The 20,911-nt window shown below is 52.3% G+C and overlaps 7 protein-coding genes across 7 annotated transcripts; 2 read left to right on the forward strand and 5 right to left on the reverse strand.

Annotated features, from left to right (window-relative positions):
- Window positions 1-1,893: 1,893 nt before the first annotated feature.
- LAESUDRAFT_646918 (ARM repeat-containing protein) lies at window positions 1,894-3,545 on the reverse strand (the record flags this gene model as incomplete). Its single annotated transcript, XM_040904017.1, has 7 exons — window positions 1,894-2,078; window positions 2,145-2,382; window positions 2,434-2,640; window positions 2,701-2,796; window positions 2,852-2,971; window positions 3,028-3,189; window positions 3,243-3,545. Coding segments are annotated over 7 exons (1,311 nt in total), but the record flags the coding sequence as incomplete, so codon positions are not given.
- An 86-nt stretch (window positions 3,546-3,631) lies between these two features.
- Window positions 3,632-4,809, reverse strand: LAESUDRAFT_633478 (uncharacterized protein; the record flags this gene model as incomplete). Its single annotated transcript, XM_040903426.1, has 3 exons — window positions 3,632-4,447; window positions 4,511-4,699; window positions 4,750-4,809. Coding segments are annotated over 3 exons (1,065 nt in total), but the record flags the coding sequence as incomplete, so codon positions are not given.
- Window positions 4,810-5,911: 1,102 nt separating this feature from the next.
- Window positions 5,912-10,098, reverse strand: LAESUDRAFT_741735 (kinesin heavy chain; the record flags this gene model as incomplete). Its single annotated transcript, XM_040911154.1, has 17 exons — window positions 9,855-10,098; window positions 9,601-9,792; window positions 9,539-9,549; window positions 9,356-9,429; window positions 9,137-9,293; window positions 8,929-9,072; window positions 8,647-8,876; window positions 7,949-8,590; window positions 7,641-7,889; window positions 7,321-7,585; window positions 7,200-7,264; window positions 6,994-7,143; window positions 6,778-6,939; window positions 6,580-6,720; window positions 6,332-6,518; window positions 6,105-6,267; window positions 5,912-5,966 (listed from the first exon to the last, which is right to left on the reverse strand). The coding sequence occupies exons 1-17, from the start codon at window positions 9,884-9,886 to the stop codon at window positions 5,912-5,914; spliced, it is 2,919 nt and encodes a 972-aa protein (XP_040767171.1). The 5' UTR covers window positions 9,887-10,098.
- Window positions 10,099-10,202: 104 nt separating this feature from the next.
- On the reverse strand, window positions 10,203-10,804 carry LAESUDRAFT_694908 (Elf1-domain-containing protein). The gene is made up of 3 exons (XM_040906219.1): window positions 10,712-10,804; window positions 10,533-10,658; window positions 10,203-10,475 (listed from the first exon to the last, which is right to left on the reverse strand). The coding sequence occupies exons 1-3, from the start codon at window positions 10,770-10,772 to the stop codon at window positions 10,333-10,335; spliced, it is 330 nt and encodes a 109-aa protein (XP_040767172.1). The 5' UTR covers window positions 10,773-10,804; the 3' UTR covers window positions 10,203-10,332.
- A 285-nt stretch (window positions 10,805-11,089) lies between these two features.
- LAESUDRAFT_646665 (kinesin-domain-containing protein) lies at window positions 11,090-14,819 on the forward strand (the record flags this gene model as incomplete). Its single annotated transcript, XM_040903998.1, has 7 exons — window positions 11,090-11,478; window positions 11,531-12,175; window positions 12,230-12,867; window positions 12,918-13,333; window positions 13,385-13,837; window positions 13,892-14,024; window positions 14,089-14,819. 7 exons carry the CDS (start codon window positions 11,090-11,092, stop codon window positions 14,817-14,819), a joined length of 3,405 nt encoding a protein of 1,134 aa, XP_040767173.1.
- Window positions 14,820-15,092: 273 nt separating this feature from the next.
- Window positions 15,093-15,655, forward strand: LAESUDRAFT_674069 (vacuolar protein sorting 55 protein; the record flags this gene model as incomplete). The annotated part of the gene is made up of 4 exons (XM_040905546.1): window positions 15,093-15,114; window positions 15,172-15,264; window positions 15,318-15,531; window positions 15,584-15,655. 4 exons carry the CDS (start codon window positions 15,093-15,095, stop codon window positions 15,651-15,653), a joined length of 399 nt encoding a protein of 132 aa, XP_040767174.1.
- A 187-nt stretch (window positions 15,656-15,842) lies between these two features.
- LAESUDRAFT_694916 (uncharacterized protein) lies at window positions 15,843-20,874 on the reverse strand (the record flags this gene model as incomplete). The annotated part of the gene is made up of 15 exons (XM_040906220.1): window positions 20,555-20,874; window positions 20,105-20,496; window positions 19,676-20,055; window positions 19,502-19,619; window positions 18,543-19,446; window positions 18,304-18,490; window positions 18,113-18,251; window positions 17,961-18,058; window positions 17,473-17,901; window positions 17,155-17,412; window positions 16,771-17,099; window positions 16,668-16,713; window positions 16,430-16,616; window positions 16,148-16,370; window positions 15,843-16,096 (listed from the first exon to the last, which is right to left on the reverse strand). The coding sequence occupies exons 1-15, from the start codon at window positions 20,712-20,714 to the stop codon at window positions 15,843-15,845; spliced, it is 4,104 nt and encodes a 1,367-aa protein (XP_040767175.1). The 5' UTR covers window positions 20,715-20,874.
- Window positions 20,875-20,911: the final 37 nt, after the last annotated feature.

The raw sequence follows: 20,911 nt of genomic DNA on the forward strand, positions 1-20,911 counted from the left end.
GGCAGAGTCATAACAGCGATTGACGTCTGTGATGACGTGGTTGGTCCGGATGTCTGTGTCCATTCAACACCCCTATATGGACTCTCCAGTGGACCAGAGGGCTCGTGGCCGTATCCAGAACTGGCGTCCGCGTTATCGCTCGGACGCTGAGTATAGTTTCCGTCCGAACCGACTTCCCTGCCGTAATTCACGTATTCTGAAGGAGGTGAAACGTAGCTCTGCTGAGCGTGACCATTCTGCATGCCTGTAACAGGCGAATGCTGTTCATGCTTGGGGGGAGCAGCCCTGCGCGGCGGAGATTGCGAAGGCTCTCCCAGGTGTAATGATTGGCGTACAGGGGAGGTCAGCGAGTGTGGTTGTCGTGCATGAGGATGTCGTATTTGGCGTAGGGGAGGCAGTGGTGGATCGTAAGCGTTGCTTGTCTTAGGTCGATAAAGGGCTGCAGAGGCTGCAGAGGGAGTAGTAGGAGCGGTAAGACGTGACGCAGGGATTGTTGTCGTACTCCCCACACTAGGTGCAACACCAGCGTACGGATGCGAGACCACAGGACTCATGCTTGACAGCTGCGCGGGCTTGTATGGATCGTATGGGCTGAATTGTGTGCCTGATGCGGGCTGAGCATACGTGTGGGAGACCGTCTGCGACGTTGGTTTGTAAGGGTCATAAGTGCGCTCAGAAGTGTTGTGCGTCGCGTTCAGATGGGGCATGGAGGTAACGGCGGCAGGAGGTGCATATGAACCATGCGAACTATACGACGAGGCCGGTTGGTACGCGCCATAGGCTGGAAACCCACGCTTAGAAAGGACGTACAGATGGAATGAACTGACTAACCAGTAGTGGTCTGCGTCTGTTGGTAAGCCGATGCCTCCGCTTGCCCCCCGTACCAACTACTAGGTGCGTACTGCTGAGCATAAGACCCATTCGATGTTGCGGAAGTAGGCGCAGGCGCATGAGATTTGTATGCAGTTGTCGGCTGATGGACAGTGTCATCCCATGAATTATAAGCATTGGAGGGCTCAGTGGTAGTAGATGACATCGTCGATGCACTGAAGAAGTCCGCACTGTCGGGCTCAGACTTGAATAGGTCCGACGCAGCATCCGAAGCTTGTACATGAGGCTGAGCCTCACCGCTGCTGGCAGGCCCGGTCGCCGTTTCTGAACCGTCATTGCCCAGGGTCGCTGCGAACAGGTCGGTAGCAGGGTCCGCCGCACCGAACAGAGTAGCCGCCTCGCCGGCACTTGAATCCATGATGCTGATGACCTGCCAGCAGACGAAAAGTGGAACGGATGATGGTGTGAGCAGCTAGCTGAGCTGGAGAGACTGGGTATATAACGTGGCCGTTTATGAGTGTGAGGCGTATCGCCGAGCGTGGAACGATCCCGTGGGGTGCGCTCACGCGTCGTGATATTCGATCGCGACGACCCGCGTATAAATTTGCATGTCTCTATTTCCGCATGGAAAATGTCTCAACAGCAGGTAATAGTGTGTGATTCGATGATATGCAGTAGCAGATAGTATGCACTAAATAGTCTGTGAGGGGCGGGTAATAGTCGATCATGCAGATGTATGGTATCATCAGAGTAAGCAACGCAAGGCTAAGTCCGGGATCCAATATGCACTTGAGAACGAATGATTGCGATTATGGGTAGGAATGTAACGATCGTTGTAAGGGGAAAATAGAAACCATCAGTAGGGTATTCAGACCTCCAGTAAAAGACCGTGAATGTAGCAGTATGCAGTCCGAGTCGATCGGTTGTAGTCCCGTTGCGATGTCATCATTTTGAAAAGTCTGCAGGTCGGTTGTCCGATACAGCGCCAGCGGCGGTATTTTCTTCTAAGGTAGGGTTTTCGGGCGAAGACTGTGCACATTTCTCGAGAAGACGTTCGACTGATTAGGAGTCATCAGAATATCCGTCCATGGTGAGAAAATAAAACAGAAGGTACTGACTAGCCATAAGATGTTTGCTGTAGGCGCTAGAATACCTCCGCATGTTGATCAACTGAGGCTTCACCTTACTGATCAAAGTTGCCTTTTGTTCTCCTTCCACTACCGATAATGCTCGCTGCAAGACATAATCTGTTGGAGGATACGACAAAAGCGCAGTCAGGAAAAGCAAAATATGAGCACAGCTGTTAGACTTACTAGCGTACTGGTCCTTCATCATGGTGAGAACAGGGCTCAGGCCGTCCTGCTTGGGGGTCATCATCTCCTCGATGAGGAGACGGCGGCTCTCCGAGTCGGCAGTCACCAAGGCCTTCTCGCACACGTTCGAAGCGAACTTGTGGCGCGCCATGTGCAGCATCTGTCCACGCAGTTTAGAGACGACAACTGCCCTGTCATGCGGGTTCCCGTGTTCCAGGACAAACTGCACCACGTAGTTCTGTGCAACAAATTAGTGCGCTCTAACAACCTCCGAAAGATGAACAATTACACCGAACTGATCCTGCATCAGATGGTTGACGTGCTTGTGCAACTCGTCCAGTAATGGTCGAATGTACTCTTCTGGAAGATGTTCAAAACACCTTTGAAGAACGCGACAGCCATAGGGGTGTGTAGCAAGCTCGTACACGTTGCCTTTGAAAGCTTTGATGAACGACAGCCGTTCAGGAGATACTTGTTCGATGAGCTTCTGGATGACCTGCAGTAACCTCGTCAGGGACACGTTTGGTCGGAGAGAATTAGTAACTCGTTAGCATACATGGTTTCCGTTCGCGTCTTTCACGCATCTCAGCACGTCTGCCTCAAGTTCCTGCACAAATACACTCTGCTGATCAGGTAGAACGTATTCGATTGCCTAACGGCGTATTCGTCATTCAACGCAAGCGGCGTCCGCGGGATGTACCACATACCTTTTGCACCACACGACAACCATACATTTGAAGGGACAAGGGCAAGATATGGCCTTCCATAGTGTTCGCCAGTATTGTTTTCTGCACTTGCGTTCCGTGCTCGAACAGCTTTTGGATAACCTGGGAAAGGGAAACTTTTAGCCATGGCATCTAGGTGAATAGCATTTGTCGTGTACATAGTTGCCAAATACGTCCTGTATGAGCTGCAGTGCGTTGTGAGGAACAATCTCATCGAAGATAACCTGCTTTTCTTCCGTTGAAGCCGTCTCTATCTTCTGTTGAATGAAGCGTGATCCATGCTGATCACCGCTGAATTCCACGACATATCCGTAAATATCCTGTATTTAAGCACTTAGGAGTGCAGCACCGGGTGTTACATCATTTGGCTTACTTTCAGCTCCCATTTGCGTGTCTTGTTCGCACGGAAGTCATCCAGTAGAGGGCTGCGGATAGCAACGCGATGATCGACCCCAGACGCACCGCGACGACCGGGTCGTGCAGCGTGTTGATAGGAATGCAGCGATGCCGGATTGACGTTACCTTGTCCGTAGAGAGGCGTAGGCGGGACCATCATGGCCATTTGAGCATGGTAATCGATAGCGTTAGGGTACGATTGAGGGTGCGGAGAAGGTGAAGAACGTAGGTTGCCATACATGATACCTTGCGACATCTGATGGTGCTGCTGTAGATTATACTATAAGATGAATTACTTGAGTCAGCACTGCCGAGAAGAAAGTGTTGTGGGCTGACATGAACGTTGTGCTTCTTGTCCGCAGACAACACGGGCGATTGCGAGGGGTGTGGATGATACATCACGGGTTGAGGCGGATAGTAGTACTGTGACCCCATTGTTCGTGACGACCCGGTATAATCGTAGAATACTCCAGATTGAGGATTATGCAAATCAATTGCGGTGTGCGGCATTAATGACGGCGGTCCCATTGCATGATACATATTAGGCGCGGGTGTAGCGGCGCTCAAGGCGGGAGAAGGGGCGTACAACGAGGGATCTGAGGCGGCATGATAAGCATCGTAAGCATCCGAACAGTCTAATCCCGCTGACGTGCCATTATAGTAAGTTTGGTAATCAGTTTGAGGATATCCACCATACGCCATACGATGTTGTTGAACCTGGGGGTGAGAACGGAGCTGGTTCGCGGAGGGCTGCGTGGCCTGGACAGATGCCGAAGATGGAGATGTGACACCAGTTTGTTCGCGAAATGCTTGGCTTTGCTGAGACAGACTGTAATCATCGGCTACCGCCATGCCACGCAGCGCTACGGAGAGCTCATCCTCTGAGTTAGAAGACGGTTGTAGCGAGTCATAAGTGACAGCCGGACTACCGCCATGCATGAGAGGCTGCTGTCCAGCGTACGGAGACGTCGAATAACCATAATTTCCTGGCTTCGCGGGTGACGTTGGTAAATAGCGCGCCGGGTGCGTCGGATCTCTGCCAGCAGAAGTGGGGTATGGCTGAGGAGAGAATTGTCCTTGTTTGGAAGCCGTCGCTGATGGAGACGACAGAGCAGCAGTGCTTTGCGAAGACGTAATATGCCTTTGCCTGCCCTGATGAAGAGGCAGTCCGCTCTGAGCATCCTGAAGGTCGTTCGAGTTAGATTGATATCTGAACTGAGCAGCCAGTTGCCAGCTTGTGCTCACGAATGACACCAAATCCATCCTCTGAGCACTATCGGTCATTTCATCCCAAGCACCACCAGTTGATCTTGAACCCCATGTGTCACTTAAACTCGAGCGGAAGTGAGAGTCTGCCTGAGAAACTGACGACTCAGCGACAGCAATAGTCGACAATGTTGACGCATTTCTCGAAGTGGGAGGGTTGCCCCACACCTTAAAACAAGAGTCAACATGTGATTCTGCATACAGTGCGCATCGCATACCTGCCACCCAGAGCCCAAAGCTTTCGTTCCATCTGTGCTACCCATTGCTACTCCAGGCATACCACTAGCAGGAGAGACTACCTTCCGCGGAGGCTGAGCCTTATTGACGAGTTTTATCAAATGCCATACGACGGAAGCTGATGAGCTGCGGACGTACGTGACTAGGCGAGTTTGAAGGGGAATGTCCTGCAGAACGTCTTGAGGAGCCAGAGGGACCCGAAACATTAGCATTAGTTGACATGCTAGCGTATGAGCTGTCAAACATTGTTATAACGCACAGCAGAGCGTTCGTACAGTTATGACACAGATATCACGACGACGTAACGTGTGTAGTCGTGGTCAGTTACAAGGTGCTGGCCTCTGTAAGCAGCAAGGCCGGCAAGGTAGGAAGGAGATAAGTGTGGAGACGGCAGTGGAATTATATGGTCACGCGTATGTAGAGGAAGGCACGCGTAGGTCCTCGTCGCACTGTATTCAAGACTCAACAACGCGACCACAGAATAACGTGGTCTATACACTCACCAGACGGAACGATCCCACTTGGCAGCGGACTGGCAAACTCCTAGGTTCTCCAACCCAAAGTTAATTGGATGGAAGAAAGCGGAGGATAGCTCACCAGCCCAACGAGGATGGGAAAGGTGAAAAGGTGACGGTTGTCATTAACGCTAATATTTTGATTCCGCTGAAACTGACGACCAAATTCGCCGAGGGCCGTCGGGACTATCGCCCATGATGTGCCACGTGTAGTCTCCCGTCGCGGGCGAGCACAAAAACGGTACGCCATCAGAATGTTCCATGTTCTGTGATTGCCACTCTGGGAACCATCCGATCGTCTCATCAGATCATCCCGCTCCCGACCCTGGGGAAATCCTCCCTCAGCCCTCATGCGCGCCCTTCTCCGACCAGCACATCCTGCCGAGGCGGCCATGGTCAGCATGCTCCGAGCATAGACAAGCCATGCACCTTCAGGAGACCATCACCTGCTCAGTGGGGTGGTCGCTTCGCTAGCATCGTCACTGGTGCCAGAAATTTTAAGCGAACCGCATGCTCGGTCCGATGATAGAATCCATGATGCATTATTGAGAACACTAATAGATGCGATGCAGAGTATACAACCACTGTGCGATGGGTATGCAGAAGGACGAAAATACAGCCAGAGCGGTCAGCGAGGACTGAGCACGGCATCACCTTGTTGAGTTGAAGAACCACGACGCCCGCTTGGCTTAATGCAAAATATTAAGTGAGTACTATTCCACACACAAATACGAGTTTGCTTACATCCGGTTCTGATTGAGGCAAATAACAAACGTCATTTCAAAACAACGCCACCCGTCAAGCAAAACTTATGCACGTACCCTGACTCTTCGTTCTGTAGCCTTGTTACCGGGTTTGCGGCGCTCGACCCTATTGACGGGCTGGTGGCCGCAGAAGCTGCGCTCGCGGCTGCAACTCCTCCTCCCCGCAACGGCTTGGCAATGCGGCCAAAGCTGAGAGGCGACGAAGAAGCGACCTTTTGAGCTAGAATGGGCTGTCATTGAGTACGGCATGACAGTGGGAGCAATAATGACGTGTCCGATCATACCGCGTGCTTGATCAAGGCGCTCCTTGACCACCTGCAGTTGGGCCTCGAACTTCTGGTTCTGCGTTGCCAGTCGGCGATCGGCGTCTCGCAGCAAAGCCTCGAGATTCTGTATCCGCTCGTTCCGCGCGAGCAATTTCCGCTCCGCGATGCCGGCTTCCTTCTTCAAGGCAGAATTCTGGTCAACTAACTGAACCGGAAGCATTAGTGTCGAGGAAGATTCCATGCAGCATGAAACGTTCCCGACTAACCTGCTTCTGGACAACAGTCAGTTGCTCTAGATTCCGTTCTAAGAAAGCCATCTTCTTCTGCTGCGCTTTGCTGTTGCTGTTACGGATGACATTGTTGTACTGCTCCTTGATCTCATCCAGCTGGATCTCCAACTCAACCACCTGAATATCGCATTGAAGTAGGTCAGAGGTTTCACTAGAATATGAGCCGTATAGTACCTTCTCGCAGCGGTTCTGGAGATCTCGCATGAGGGACTTCTTGACTCCATCAAATTCTGCAAGTTGCACGCTGATGGCTTTCCGTGTCCTCTCGAGATCTTGGGCGCTCTCAGCAAGGTTCTTACCACCTTCGATGCCGGCTGAGGTCACAGCGAATGCGCGCTGCAAAAGTTCAGTAAGCGTGAATGACCGCGTGAGGCGACAAAAAGTAAATGCCTTAAGTTCATCGTTGACGCTCTTCAAACTATCGATGGTGGCATTGAGGGTGCGGACTTCGCTGATGCGAATCTCCAGCTGTTGCTTCAGATCCTGTACCTCGCTCAAATGCGCGTCACGTTTCGCCGCGTATTGCGCCTCCAGCTTGTTCTGCATGAACGAGTCAATGCCGCCGACTGTGCGCAGAAGCACTGAGGGAAACATACCTTGAGCTCGGCCATCGATTCGGCAACGTCGACATTGCTGACCTCCTCATCGCGGATCGTCTTCTCTGTTGAGATGAAAACGCATTATAAACGTTTGAATCCTGAACCATTGATGACGTACCCAGTAACTCTTCGTACTCCGTCTCAAGCGCAGAGATACGAGCCTCCAATTCATCTCGTCTGCGCGAATTCATCTCGTTCTCCTCCTGGCTCTGCCTCAAGCGGTCAACAGTCTCTCGGATGAGGTTCTGCCCGTCGACCAGCTGCCGACGAAGCGTGACAACATCTTCTTGAGAGAGGGTCGACACAGCAGCATCAGAATCAATGGCATCCAGCTTGGCGAGGAGCTGGCGCAGCTGTTCGTCCTTCTCCGAGAAAGTACCTTGCTGTAATATGTTTATAATCAGACGGAAGGATGCGGGAATGTTGTTGTCCACGCACCGCATCGAACTTAGCCATCATCAAGGCCATCTTCTCCTGTTTGCGCTTCTCTTTATCTTCGGCGGACGCATCCTTCTGAGCAGCCTTGAGCTCCAGAATGGTCTTCTTCAGCTCCTCCAGTTCTGTCTTCGCATCTTGGTTCTGTTCCTTCAAAATGTCGATGGTGATAACACTCTCCTTGTTATCATAGTCCAGGCGCTCTACTTGCAGACGAAGCTCGTTGAGTTGGCCAGACATCGTCTTGTTCTCCTATTGCACAATGCATATGTCAAGAATGCGTATAATCCAAACACTGTCGAGTCTCGCACCTTCGATAACGACGCCTCCTGCTCCTTCAAGAATGCCAACTCTTCCCGGAGTTCGCTAACAAGCTTCTGCGCAGCATTGAGAGCAGACTCTTTCTCCGCTAACTGGTCACTGAGCTCATTCTCGCGCTTGAGGAATTCTTCACGCTCGTCCTTGTCGAGTCCGACTACAGTGGGGGTCTGTGGGCGACTGTCACCATCGCTGCGCAAGCCCTCCAATGCAGGATTGACAGGCGTCATGCTACGTGTCGAGGATGGTGTCGGTGATGCGGGCGATCTCTTGGGCGCTGCCGTAGAAGAAGCTGCCTTCTCAGCAGTCACCCAGTCCGCTTGGTCGACCTGACCACCCGTGCGCCAGATTGCCAGCTCCGCTTCGAGAGCAGCAATGTACTTCTGATATGAAGTGTTGGCTGCTTGAGCCTTGGTGAGCAGTCCCTTGAGCTCCAAGGGAGAAAGCTCCGCATTGACACGCGCGGTGTTCTTAATCGATTTAGCACGGATACCAAAGCGGAGGGTGGAAAGCGTCTCAGCCTCGTTGTAAGAAGACGGAGAGCAATTGATGATAAGAGTCGTCCTCGAGTTACCTCCGAGTGACTCTTGCAGGATTCGGGTGAGCTTTGAATCCCGGTAAGGCACATGCTTGGCCTACATTGCTGGCTTGTTAGAGATATTGATGGTGCACGATGTGAGCATACGCTGACCTTGCCATCAGTAAGGGCGTTGATGACCATTCCAAGGGCGGATAAGGACTTGTTGATCTTCTTCGCCTCCTCTAGTGTTTGGCCTGACGCACCGGTCTTCCCCACTTTCTCGGAACCGGCCAAGTCGACAAGATATAAATTACCAGTCTTCTGTGCGCCGGTCTCTGTATTGCGCTGCTGGATAGTGATGAGGAAGATGGAGTGAGAGCGTGAACTCTCAGCGTTCATGTCTCATCATCTGATCAGGCCAGTGACAGTCGAGACAGTATCGCAAACACTCACTTGTTGATGACACAACTCGTGTGTTACCTCCTTGTCGCATAATTTCGTATACCTCGCGGGCACTACTAACGTAGTAGTCGGAAAGGTTCTTGACGTAGACTCCCTTCGATTTCTCTTCATGTACTTGAAGATTGTCGTTCTGAGCTGTAGGAAATTTGATATTCAGATAGCTGTATGCATCAGAGAAGAGTCTCCGTGCAACACGTACGTGCTAACAGATCTCGGATCCGTTCTAGGTAAATTTCCATGTAAGACACCTTGACAAGATATTCTAAATGGGCATCCGATTCCACAATAGACTGGAAAATCTGCTCTGTAATGCGAGGGATCAGACCCTTCAGATCGGCTGAATCTATGTCGGCTCCCTGCGATCATGCAAGGAGTGTAAGCTTTCCTCGTTGTCGGATGTTTAGGAGGTTCTGCGCACCATCATTGTGAACGTCTTTCCACTACCGGTCTGGCCATACGCGAACACCGTCCCATTGTAGCCATCCAAGACATCTGCCAGAATCCAACAGTCAGGCCACTGTACACACACTGTTTTGGTCGGAAGGCCTTTCGCGACTGAGAGCGCGTGGCACGTCCATGTTGTCGAAACGGGTAGACTCACCCTTTACAATGCTTCAATGGGATGAGCTGGTTTAAAGGACGCGCATATAATGAGGGACTCACTCGTTGACACCATAATCGAACACTTCATGCTGCTTAGTGCCGGGAGGGAAGACTCTGTCGAATGTGAACCCATCTTTCTCCGGCCCAGAGCTGAGCTGTGCCGATCGCACATGGACCGTCTGTAGGTTGTCACTGAATGATACGACAACTTCACCTCCTTCGCGCTGCTCGATCGCGTTCGGTGGGCGAAACCTGACAATCACGCCATGGATCAATCCAAGCATTCGGTAGTACAACGGACATTGGGAGTGTACCGGCAGACAACTTTGATGTTCGTGGAAGCCATTACAATCCTCCGCTGTCAGAGAGTGAACGAACGGAAGGTGACCTAGTGTTGACGATGTCGCCTAAAGTGTATGCCAGAGGTATATGGGACACGCTGGCAAGGCGTTCCCTCCAGTAGATAGAGATCCTAATGACAGAGAGACCGGGCAAAGTAGTGCAGGGCGAGAATACTCCCTAACGTGTACACGAGTGCTCGCGAGGACTCGGCCGCTTGTTTACGGCTGTTGTCAACGCGTACAGCGCGTCGCGCACTAGCGGATGCATACTTAAAGATCGAGTTTCGAAGGGTGCAAGTTGTTTTACAACGTTGTGCACAGCTGGTGATGTACCTCAGGTTTTGCAGGAAAGAAGTATGTGATATGGTGATACAGTGGAATATACGGAGTGTACACGGGAAAAGAGAAACGATACAAGATGCATTCGTAATATGGCCACAAAGACGCAGTCCTACTCGTTGTCACTGCCAAGCGACGCAGGCGGCGCAGGTCGACTTGACGTTGCACTCGGTCGACGGCCCGATACGGCCTCTTTCTCCGCAGCGTCGGCCGCGTCGATCCACTCAGAGTAGATGTCGATGGGCTCAGTGAGATCTGTGTGGCAACGGTTGACATGAGCACAGTATGATGTAGCAAGGATAGTCGACGCACGGTTGACTTTACTCTGATACCGCTGGTCGCATACTTTACAGAATAGCTGTGCAATACCCTCTTTACGATCGAGCCTCACAGAAACAGACTTATCATGGTGGCAGAAAAGGCATGTAAAGGAGGTTTCTGCGACAAAAATAGGTGAGAGTCGGGCAACCCACGGTTGAACAATACCATACCTAGAGGTTCTCTCTTGCGTGGACCTTGCGGTTTCCGGGATGATTTCTTGCGCTTGCCCATGGTGAAAGATGAGGGAGCAAGTTCAAGTTACTGGCAAGCCTATTAAGTGAGCTGTGCCGCCGATGGCAGTACGCTCCCACGATGTCTCGCTCACGTGAGCAGACACGCGTAGCCGAGCGCGTCGTGTTGAATTTGTGTCCTTCCGCTTTCGCCATCATCACCCGCCATCCAGCATGGCCTCTCGCCGCCCCCCCACCACGCGCTCCCGAAGCAGCGCCGCGCAGACATCTATGTCTGCACCGACAGCGAGCAGCAGCCGGCACCGCTCAATCATTGCCAAGCCAAATCCTTCCCAACGCTCCCGCCTGAACACCCCGATGGAGGACTCACCTGCACCGACACCCGCCCTAAACGCAGCGAAAACAGTTTCACACACTGGATTAAAGGATGACACCGAGACCAACATCCAAGTAATCATACGCTGCAGGCGGCGGTCCGATCGTGAACAACATGAGAATTCTCCCATCATCGTCACTACTGATGCTGCCAAACCGCGTGAAATTACCATCGAGAGCGCCATACCATCGACCGCCTTAGGTCTTGCTACGCTGCCACCGACAAAGAAATACGGCTTCGACCTCGTGTTTGGTCCCGAGGCTGATCAGGCGACGGTTTACCAGGAAGTTGTGCGCCCGATGTTGGACGAGGTGATCAAAGGTTACAACTGTACACTATTTGCCTATGGGCAAACTGGTACTGGGAAGACGTGGGTGATGCGCTGGATGTCTTGTGTTGTGTCGAGTCTGATTGTTTCTCAGATATACCATGCAAGGCGAGCTGGGAATGACTGTAATGGGAAACCCGTCGCCACATGCCGGCATGATTCCTCGTGTCCTCTTCAGCCTATTTCACCAGCTTGAATCGTCTGCGGCTGACTATACCGTAAAGGTATCTTTCGTTGAGCTCTACAATGAAGAGCTGCGCGATTTGCTGGCACCTGAACTGGCATCACCCATGGGATCCATACAGCCCATGGGACTTGGTGTGCCGAAGGAGAATGCCGGACAGGGAAACCTGAAGATCTTCGACGACTCTACTAAGAAAGGAGTGCTCATCCAGGGACTCGAGGAATTCTCTGTTAAAGACGCGACCGATGCACTGGCATTGCTCGACAAAGGCAGCCAACGCAGGCAGATTGCCGCCACCAAGTTCAATGATCACTCCAGCCGTTCACATTCCGTCTTCTCCATCACCGTGCATTCGAAGGAGAAGTCTTCAATGGGTGATGACTTGTTGAGGGTTGGCAAGATGAATTTGGTCGATCTGGCGGGCTCCGAGAACATCGGACGTTCCGGCGCGGAGAACAAACGAGCGCGCGAGGCAGGACTGATCAACCAGAGCCTCCTGACGTTGGGCAGAGTGATTAATGCCCTTGTCGACAAATCACCTCATGTGCCTTATCGGTGAGACTGCTTTCTTCTAGGATTGATATCGTTCTGAACCAAGTTCTACGCCAGGGAATCGAAGCTCACGCGCCTTCTACAAGATTCATTGGGCGGCAGAACGAAGACATGCATTATCGCTACCATCTCGCCAGCGCGGTCGAATATGGAGGAGACCCTGTCGACTCTAGACTACGCCATGCGAGCGAAGTCTATCCAGAACCGACCGGAAATCAACCAGCGCCTGACGCGCAATTCGCTCCTCAAGGAGTATGTGGCGGTGATTGATCGTCTGAAAGCGGACCTTCTTGCCGCACGAGAGAAGAATGGCATCTACTTCACTCAAGATTCGTACGATGAGATGGCGATGGAAAAAGAGCTGAAGGAGACAAATCTCCAGGAGGCGCGAAAGGAGGTGGAGATCGTAGCAAACCAGCTCAGAAACGTCCGCGAAGAGTTTGAACAGAGCATCGCCCTACTGGCGACGCGGGACAATGAGTTGAAGCAGATACGAGGGAAGTTGACGGAAAAGGAAGGGGAGCTGGAGGCCAAGGAGACGCAACTGATGGCTGTGAAGGATGCACTGGAAGATGAAGTTTTCGTGCGGGAAGCTTACCAGGACGCTGAAGGGAGGCTAGATGGTGTGGCTACCGGTTTGAAGAAGGTTACATATGAAAGTCTGGGCGATCTCGGGCGGTTGCACAGCAAGCTGGGTGAGCTTCACGCCCTCTTCACAGTGTCTCTGCTCATTATGCCTGTACAGAACGGAAGACAGCGGTCTTTAATTCCAATGTTAACACCGTGGCTACAAGCAGCAGTGTCCTCTCGACAGAGACGGAAGCGTTGTCGTCCAAACTGAACACATTCATCAAGACGTCAAACGAACACGTGCAGAAGATACGGACTGAGGCGGAGGAATTCCAAGCCAAGGAGTGTAAGGCGCTGAATACAATCTCACAGCGCATCTCTCAGCAGCTCGAGAAGATCCGTGACGCCATCCAGACTATTCATGCCCACGAAGAGGAATCTGACAAAGCTGTGAACGCCATCCAGGATGCGGTACAAGAGACCCAAGACAGCATCGCTAAGGGCTTCACTACATGGACAGGGCAGTTACAAATTCACTGCGAGAAGACCTGCCGGGAGGCAGAAAGCACTTGTTTGACCAACTGTGCTAACGTAGGTACTTTTCTGCGTGTTGCCTGGTCTAGCTCATGCTGTGGTACTTAGGTGGAGACGGCGTTCAGGTCATTGGGAGACTTCGCCGAGACTATTCTGCAGGAGGCACAGAAATATATCGCGAAGGAGCTTGAAGTACTGCAGGAAGCGAAGGATCAAGCGGAGGCCACAACCAACGCAGAGATCCAGCGCCTGCAGGAGCAGAATGCCATGCTGCAGCACCTGGTCGAGTCTGAGAAGCAGAGATCGGAAGGCGCGAAGGACGAACTTATCAAGCGTATCTCGAGCCTTCTAGCAGACTTCACTGGAGGACGTGACCGTAGCCTGAGGGATACGTTGACCACGCTGACGAAGAGCAATGAAACGGCGGAAGGAGAGTTGAAGCAAGCAGCGCAGGAACAAGGGCAGCAGCTTGAGAAGGCGACGGCCCGCGGCCAGAAATGGAACATTGATTTGAAGAAACGAGGTAGAGAAGCCAAGAGGACCAGGGATGGCGGGTTCAAGGTACGTGTCTGACTAAATGAAGTCATTATTGTCGTGCCTGATGGGTATTCATAGGCCCTAGAAGAAACACGGACGGCCATTCGCAACAGCACCTCCAACGTCCAAGCTGCCACCGTCAGCTCTGCTTCATCCTTCGTCGCTGAGCTGCAGCTGCACACTCAGAGGTTCAGCATGACGTGCAATGATGGTTAGTGTTCTGTATTATTTTTTAATGGTATGTTCTTACGCTCACCGACGAATCCGACATGCAGAGCTCGAGAACGCGTCTCATGCAAAGCGGGCGCGGATCGAGAACACGGACAACATGGCGACAGAGGCCGAGTCTGGCTACCAATACGTATGTCACAACATCGCGTCGACGTCGAAGCACGTCGATGCTACGTTCACGCGCATCATATCCGAATCGTCGAGCTTGTCTTCGGCAAGCAAGGCATTCAGTCATGCTGCTACGGGCCATATCGCCGAGTTGAGCCAGACGACACAGAAGCTGACGGAAGATGGTATGCGGGAAGACAGACCCACGACTACGACGCCCCGGAAACGCAGCTGGGATTACGTCGATAAGTGGCAACTGACGAAGAATAGGGAAGCACTTCTGAAGGAGCGGAAAGCTCGCGGCTATGTCTCACCTGTAAGGCTGGAGGCTGCCATGGAAGAGCATATCTCGCCTCCAGAACAAGACAATGCGGCCACGGTGGATGAAATGCTGGTGGACGAGGTAGCAGTGGACGATGAGCCTGAAAAGATGGGAGAGGAGGAGGAGGAGGAGAACCTACCGCTTTCCGATCCACCGCCGTCTCTGAAGTCCATGTCTTCCTCGACGTCATCGGCATCTTCAGTACCCACTCCACCGCCTGCTGTTGCGACCAAGAGAGCCCCGAACAGGCTGACGCGTAAGTCGGCGATTCCGGCGATGGGGAAATTGACCGAACGACCGGCCAACTTGATACAACTGTCGAGAACGAAGAGATTTCAGCGGTGATAGCTTGGGGGAGAGTTTTGCCTTGCGTTGGTAGTAAGATTATTTACTTTGTATTTTCAGTGGATATTGGACTGCGATACCTGTAGTAATACTACTTGCATAGTCTGAATGTTGTAGCTTGGATGCACGGCGTGTGCATCAACCTCGCGCCACAACCGCGTTACCAGACCCCGGATAGCCTCATGGCGTGGCGTGAGACTGCGGGGTACAGCGGCAACATCCTCTCGGGCGGTGTCTACTTCAACCAAACACCATCCTATACCATCATCAGCCATGGCCCACGCAGGAATCAAGAGTATGTCTTTTCTCCACACGACTGAACTTGGACACTTAGTGACATTCCATGCGCAAGCGGTCATTCTCCTGTCGTTTGTACTTGCCGTCGGGTTCCTGCTCATCATTCTGTCTTGTGCTCTGTGGTCGAATTGGCTCCCTCTCCTTGTCGGTGAGCACAACCATCGCTTCTGCTGGTGGGCTTCTGCTAAAGAGATACTGCAGCGTTGACGTTTGTGCTTGCGCCTCTACCGAACGCACTGTCCGCAAGTTGTGGGGGTGACGAGTTCACCGCCGACTACGATGGGCCAGGGCGCGGAGATCTCGCTCGGTTCATTACTGCGACAATTGTAGTCACCGGGTTCGCATTTCCTCTGGTGCTGGCGCACTCCGAGGTGATCTACCCTGGAGCATGTGCAATGTCCATCGTCGGTGGAGCGTGAGTGTATCCCCCTTTCTGAGTCTCGAGCTCTTATTTATGGCCCTCTCAGTTTGGTGTACGGAACAATTCTGGCGTACAGTGCTACATTCAGGCAGGACGATTCTTCTGAGTTCGATTAAGTGTATCATTGGGACAAGCCCCTACTGCTGTATGTCAACTATATCCTATCGAGTCCTATCAGCCAAATGTCTTTGCTATACATCCTGTCGTGCATAATCGGGCGTGCTTTACCCAGTGGCATCCACAGGGTTCGTCCAGCTTGTATGCAAAGTCTGAGGATACCAGAGCAGTCTTCAATAGTCGATATGCTATGTGAAGTCATCCTCGACAACCGCAGTCAACTGCCCCCGACCAACAGGGCCTGCACTTGCAGGCTGGCCAAGGGCGAGCACTTCCGCCGAAAGGTTGAAACGCCCCCTGGAAACGAAAGCAACAGGGATCTCGATCTCGTGGGACTCTCCATGTGCTACGCGTCCAAGTGGTATGTCCACTAGGACTCCTTGGGAAATGACATACTGCGCAGGCTCCATGGAGAGACTCACCGACAGGATCATGTCAGTGGCTACGTGGATGGTCAGGCCGTGTTCGTCCGATATTCGGAAGACAGACGTACGGGAAAGGTTTATGACCTTCGTCCGCAAGTAGACGAACCCATTCGGGGGAGGAAGGTATTTGGATCCTGATGGATCCACGGCAACAGGCTGGAGAGCATCATCTTCATCAAAGCAATGTAGCGACATCTTCACTCTTGCGGTTTCCGTCCGCAGGACCTCCAGCATCGGCAATGTTATTCGCTGTTGTCGCAATGAGAGATCGCCCACACGTGTACCGCCGGTCTACGAGATCGTCCAGTATTCAGCTTACAGACTGTTGCCGAGTAGAGATAGAGCTTCACCTCTCTCCATCGCCCATGAATGACTTTGAACAGCTCCTCTCGGTACCAGAACAATTCACGTTGCGCCTTCACCTCTGCTGATGATAGATTGGACTTGGTGACGACGAACTGCCGGTCAGACAATGTCGGTATTGGTTTTGCAATGTCTTCCTCGGATAGATGGATCTTTTTGATGGGAATGACCAATCTGTGATGCTCGGTCGCAACGACTACCTCGTAGGGTCATGTGCTCACATACCTTGCAGTTGAACCGGGTGCAACCAGAGTAGTTGTTGATGCAGTGTCTTCCAACATGGCATGTGAGAACTCTTGATTCAATGCTGCTGAGGTAAATGGCTTACCTGGTTCAGTCCGTACAAATGTGACCTCGAACGGCGAACCGTACGTATTCCGGACCTCGACGGAGAAAAGACACCAGTCTTCTACATCGTCCACGTTCAGCAGTGCCTTCCTGACCTTCGTCGCAGAGGACTCTTCATCAGCCGATTTCGATGCAAACGCAATGATCTCGGAATACGGCAGGATGTCCATCGAATGGCATTCTAGCATCTGATAGACAGTGACGGTGACTGGGTACGATAGTTGCCGCGTGTGGAAGACGTTTGCAGGCTTTTCAGGTGCAGTATCTCGCCGTGCATATCCATATGAGACATGGATGGCACCATTCACGCTGAGTGAGAGCAAAGAAATCAAGTTCAGCATGAGATCAAGAAACAAGCACGTACCATCCTACTTTCCCGAAACATTTCACGACTATCGTAGCTTTTTCACCTGGGTCTACCCTGGCAACATCCCGTGTGCTATCCCATGTGAAGACTGGTCTGTGAATGAGATCATATTCTGTTTCGTAGGTTTCGGACACAGACAGTTCTCCGTCCGCTAGAGCTTCCTGAGCTGGAGCCATTGTAGAATCATCGAATGATAGTCTGATGAAGTCAACAGATAGCGCGGATACATTCTCAAGCGTAAGCCGGATGATAGATCTGTGCATAGGCCACATGAACATTAGCATCGAAACTGCACATTGAGCAGCGTGCACGTACGTTTCCCCCTCATACAGCATGACAGCCCCGTGTGTGAGTGAGGTCCTCTTAATCTGCAGGAGCGGCTGTTCCGGTACCACCTTGCATTCGAGAAAACGCACGGTAGGAGGACCGGAAAATGTCGCAGCGTTTTGTTTGCTCAATCGTGTATTTGCCCGCTTCCATGGACGCGAATCAAGACCCGTGCGTTTTGATCGACCTGCATCAAACTCTACCGCACTGCGTCTTCGCAGCCGCCGGTCTTCCTCTTCTTCCGTCGACAGTGGGAGAACATATTCCCGCGGGGCGCCTCCAGGCGCTTGGACCACGCATCCTCGGATCACAAGAGTGCCAGCCTCGAGTGCTTTGCCCGAGATTGTGATCGGATGGTATGTGTTCGCGGGCACAATCACAGCCATAGCCTCCGATTCTACGCGCACTCCGGATGTGCTGAAGAATGCAAGTTTATTCTCAGTCTGGGTTCTTGCGTATCAGTGCAAGCGTCGTACCTGAGTGCCACGCTTTCGAGCTGTAGATCAAAGACGAAGGGATTGCGCAACGTCACAACCGCCTCGAAGCGTTCATTTTGCACCAGGACACTTTGCACCTGTTAGCAATGGATAGTCAGAACGCATAGCGGAGATGGACAAATGGGGGTGACCTGTTCTGACATCAGCTTCCTAGGGTTGTACAAGAACGGGTCCTTTACTCCGACGAAGAGGGGGTTGGTACTGGAAGGTTGCTGTGACTGTGTTAAGAGGGACATTGGCTTCTCAACTGGCATGCGAATGAGCGGCAGCCTAATTTTCGACAGTCGATAAGCAGAACCGAAACGTCCAAGCTTTGACTCACGGTAGGACCTCTATGCTAGTCAAGGGACGTCCTGCCCAATATTCCACCAACCGCCTATCACCTCTGCGGATCGCTGTTGCCATAGCTCGAGTAGCAGTATGGTACAAATGGAACTGATCACTCTGGCTCATGACAGGATGCAGCATCTTTAACGACGAAAGTGAGAATTGGGCGACGGACGGATAATCTGTATAATAGACTCAGTAGTGTTCGCCAATGTCGACAGCGACAATGCCTACCGGGCAATGCTTCCGCAACGGCTATAGCCTCACGAACGATGCCAATCTGTAGCTCAGGCCAACCAAATGGATCATCCACCGACTGTTCTTCCTCCTGTTCTGCAATCTCGTCGCTGACATCCTGTTCTTCCACGCCGGGCTGGGAATGTCGGGCAGAGATATCGACGAGCTTGACAGCCTCAAGGTCGACGCCATGCACTCTGCATACATGCTTGACAATTCTGAGCATAGCATCATTCCCTTCGTCCCTCTGGTTCTCCCTGACCCCAACGGTAGCGTGGTTCGATGTATGATCCTCGGACCCATTTCTTTGGATACCCAGGCCCGGATTCGATGTGCGTCCGCCTTCATCGCGTCCACAAACAATGAGGTCCATGACCGATCCCAATAACTCCCGTAGAATATAGGCCTCCTTACGAAGATACCCGAGCACGCCAAACATGCCAGCAACAGTTTGGAGTGTATTGATACGTTCACGTGCGTCCAGATGGAGCAGCCAAGGACCATGTATCTGCGCAAGTACGGATGCAATCTGCGAACGGGAAATGCCGGATATGGTTGTCAGACGTTCCATGTCTGCGTAGCTCAGTTCCCTCGGAGGAGCCTTCACGGTAATGGTGACACCATCTGCATTGGTGCTCGTGTCGGCCGAGACAGGCAGGGTATAGGGGTGTGGCCCTGGATGCACGAGCCTTGCGTAGGTCTGCGGTCCCCATCCTTTAGCGCACCATGTCGTCAAAAGGAGAGTTGTCTGACGGAGGACAGCTTGGATGTACAAATAGGCCTGTAAAGGATATGTACGTTCGTGGTCGGATTGGGGTGGCGTCTTGAAATACAGAGCGATGGCTTGCACCAGCTTGTCGTTAATGTCTTGCCATGGGTCTTTATCACCCGCGGGGAGCGTCTACCTTGCGAGAGTTGCATCAATACAACGTTGACAGGAAGTCTCATGCACTGACGGCTGCCTGTGACGATGACCACGCTTGCACCACTGGAATAGTAGCCAGACCCTCCAATGCAGAGGCATGCCATATTGCATCCTGTGGTCCCTTGAATAAGGCGATTGCTTCGGTATACCTGGCCGCCTCGTAAGGCTCAGCCGCTGGTGCAGGCATATTGTGAAATGATCGCACCAGATGAGAGAGTCCGCGTGTCGACCAGCTAGCAGGAATAAATCCGCTAAAACCTTGAAGAGTCTACCATGGGAGGAGACTGCACCGATCGCCGCGGGTCGTTTCTTCATTGGCGCTGGACTCGTTGGGAGGCTTGCATGGCGAGTTTGGAATAGTCCTGGCCCAGTGGAAATGCGCCTAGATAGTGGGGTCTTTGACCGTGTAGAGCCATTCAGTAAACTCAACTCTGGCTGGCTGTGCTGAGATGGAAGTGGGGGCAAAGAATCATGGCGATCAAACTCAGGATCGAGTGACCTTGGCAGTTCTGAGGGAGGAGGGAGCAAAGGAAATAGGGAAGCATTCAAATACTCATTCCCAAGAGGAGTCTCCAGCGATTGCATCTGCGATCATTTGTGTTAGCAGCAAAGGTGATAAATACAGCACACTGACCAGTACTGCAAATTCCCCGAGAATATCCGAGCAAAGTTCAGCGAGCAATGTGCCAATATACATTCGCTTATGTCCCATGACTGACGGGATCACCACCAGCCCAGGGAAACCATCACCGACATCGAGATTGGCATCGCTCTCTTCGAATACAAGACATCTACCAGGGGTTTCAAATGATGTCCCATTGCTAGACAGCTCGCGCAATGTGTTTGTGAATGAAGAGAGTGTAGATGGTAACGCGTCAGAGTGCGAGCAAGATGCGATGCCAATGACACCGAGGGGCAGGTCAGACGGACGAAACAGGGCAAGGGCACCGCGAGTCGGTGGAGGAAGATGAGACGAGAAGCTCAGGTGTATATGGCCGCTAGCGAGTGGTCCGGGCATGAAGCGGGCTATCAGGTTCAATATGACTTAGTGCCGGTGCTGCTGATCGATGTACTATGGGCGCACCTCTTTCATCCCTGGTGTCGGCGGGTATGTCACCTAATGGTATGCTCTCAAAGCTTCTTATCTCTGAAGCCCACTTGTCGTAGGTAGACCGGCGTATGTCTCCGAAAGGGAGAAGTAGTATACGAACATGAGCGAGCGAAGCGAATGTTTGGGATTCCATCGTTGCCCTGCTGCTGTTACCATGAAAGACGCATTCGCCAGGATCACTTCGAAGGAAGGGCAATAATGAGAAGTTTCGACAGTGCGCTGACCTCCGTGAAGACCTGGGGCGAGAGAGACGGTGGAATGAGTTGGATGCACCGGCCCACAGTGGCCACCTCTTAGATCCCGGCGCGAAAGCTGCTGGCTATGGCACAT

Source organism: Laetiporus sulphureus (assembly GCF_001632365.1).
Source record: "Laetiporus sulphureus 93-53 unplaced genomic scaffold LAESUscaffold_7, whole genome shotgun sequence".
NCBI classification, from domain to species: domain Eukaryota; kingdom Fungi; phylum Basidiomycota; class Agaricomycetes; order Polyporales; family Laetiporaceae; genus Laetiporus; species Laetiporus sulphureus.

What these genes read in the sequence shown, in the direction of transcription:
- LAESUDRAFT_694908 (XM_040906219.1), bottom strand. Translation starts at nt 10,772, where the DNA reads ATGGGCAAGCGCAAGAAATCATCCCGGAAACCGCAAGGTCCACGCAAG. An exon ending in ACGCAAGAGAGAACCTCTAG is followed by an intron (nt 10,659 to 10,711) that starts GTATGGTATTGT and finishes TTTTTGTCGCAG; the next exon opens with AAACCTCCTTTACATGCCTT. An exon ending in GTATCAGAGTAAAGTCAACC is followed by an intron (nt 10,476 to 10,532) that starts GTGCGTCGACTA and finishes GTTGCCACACAG; the next exon opens with ATCTCACTGAGCCCATCGAC.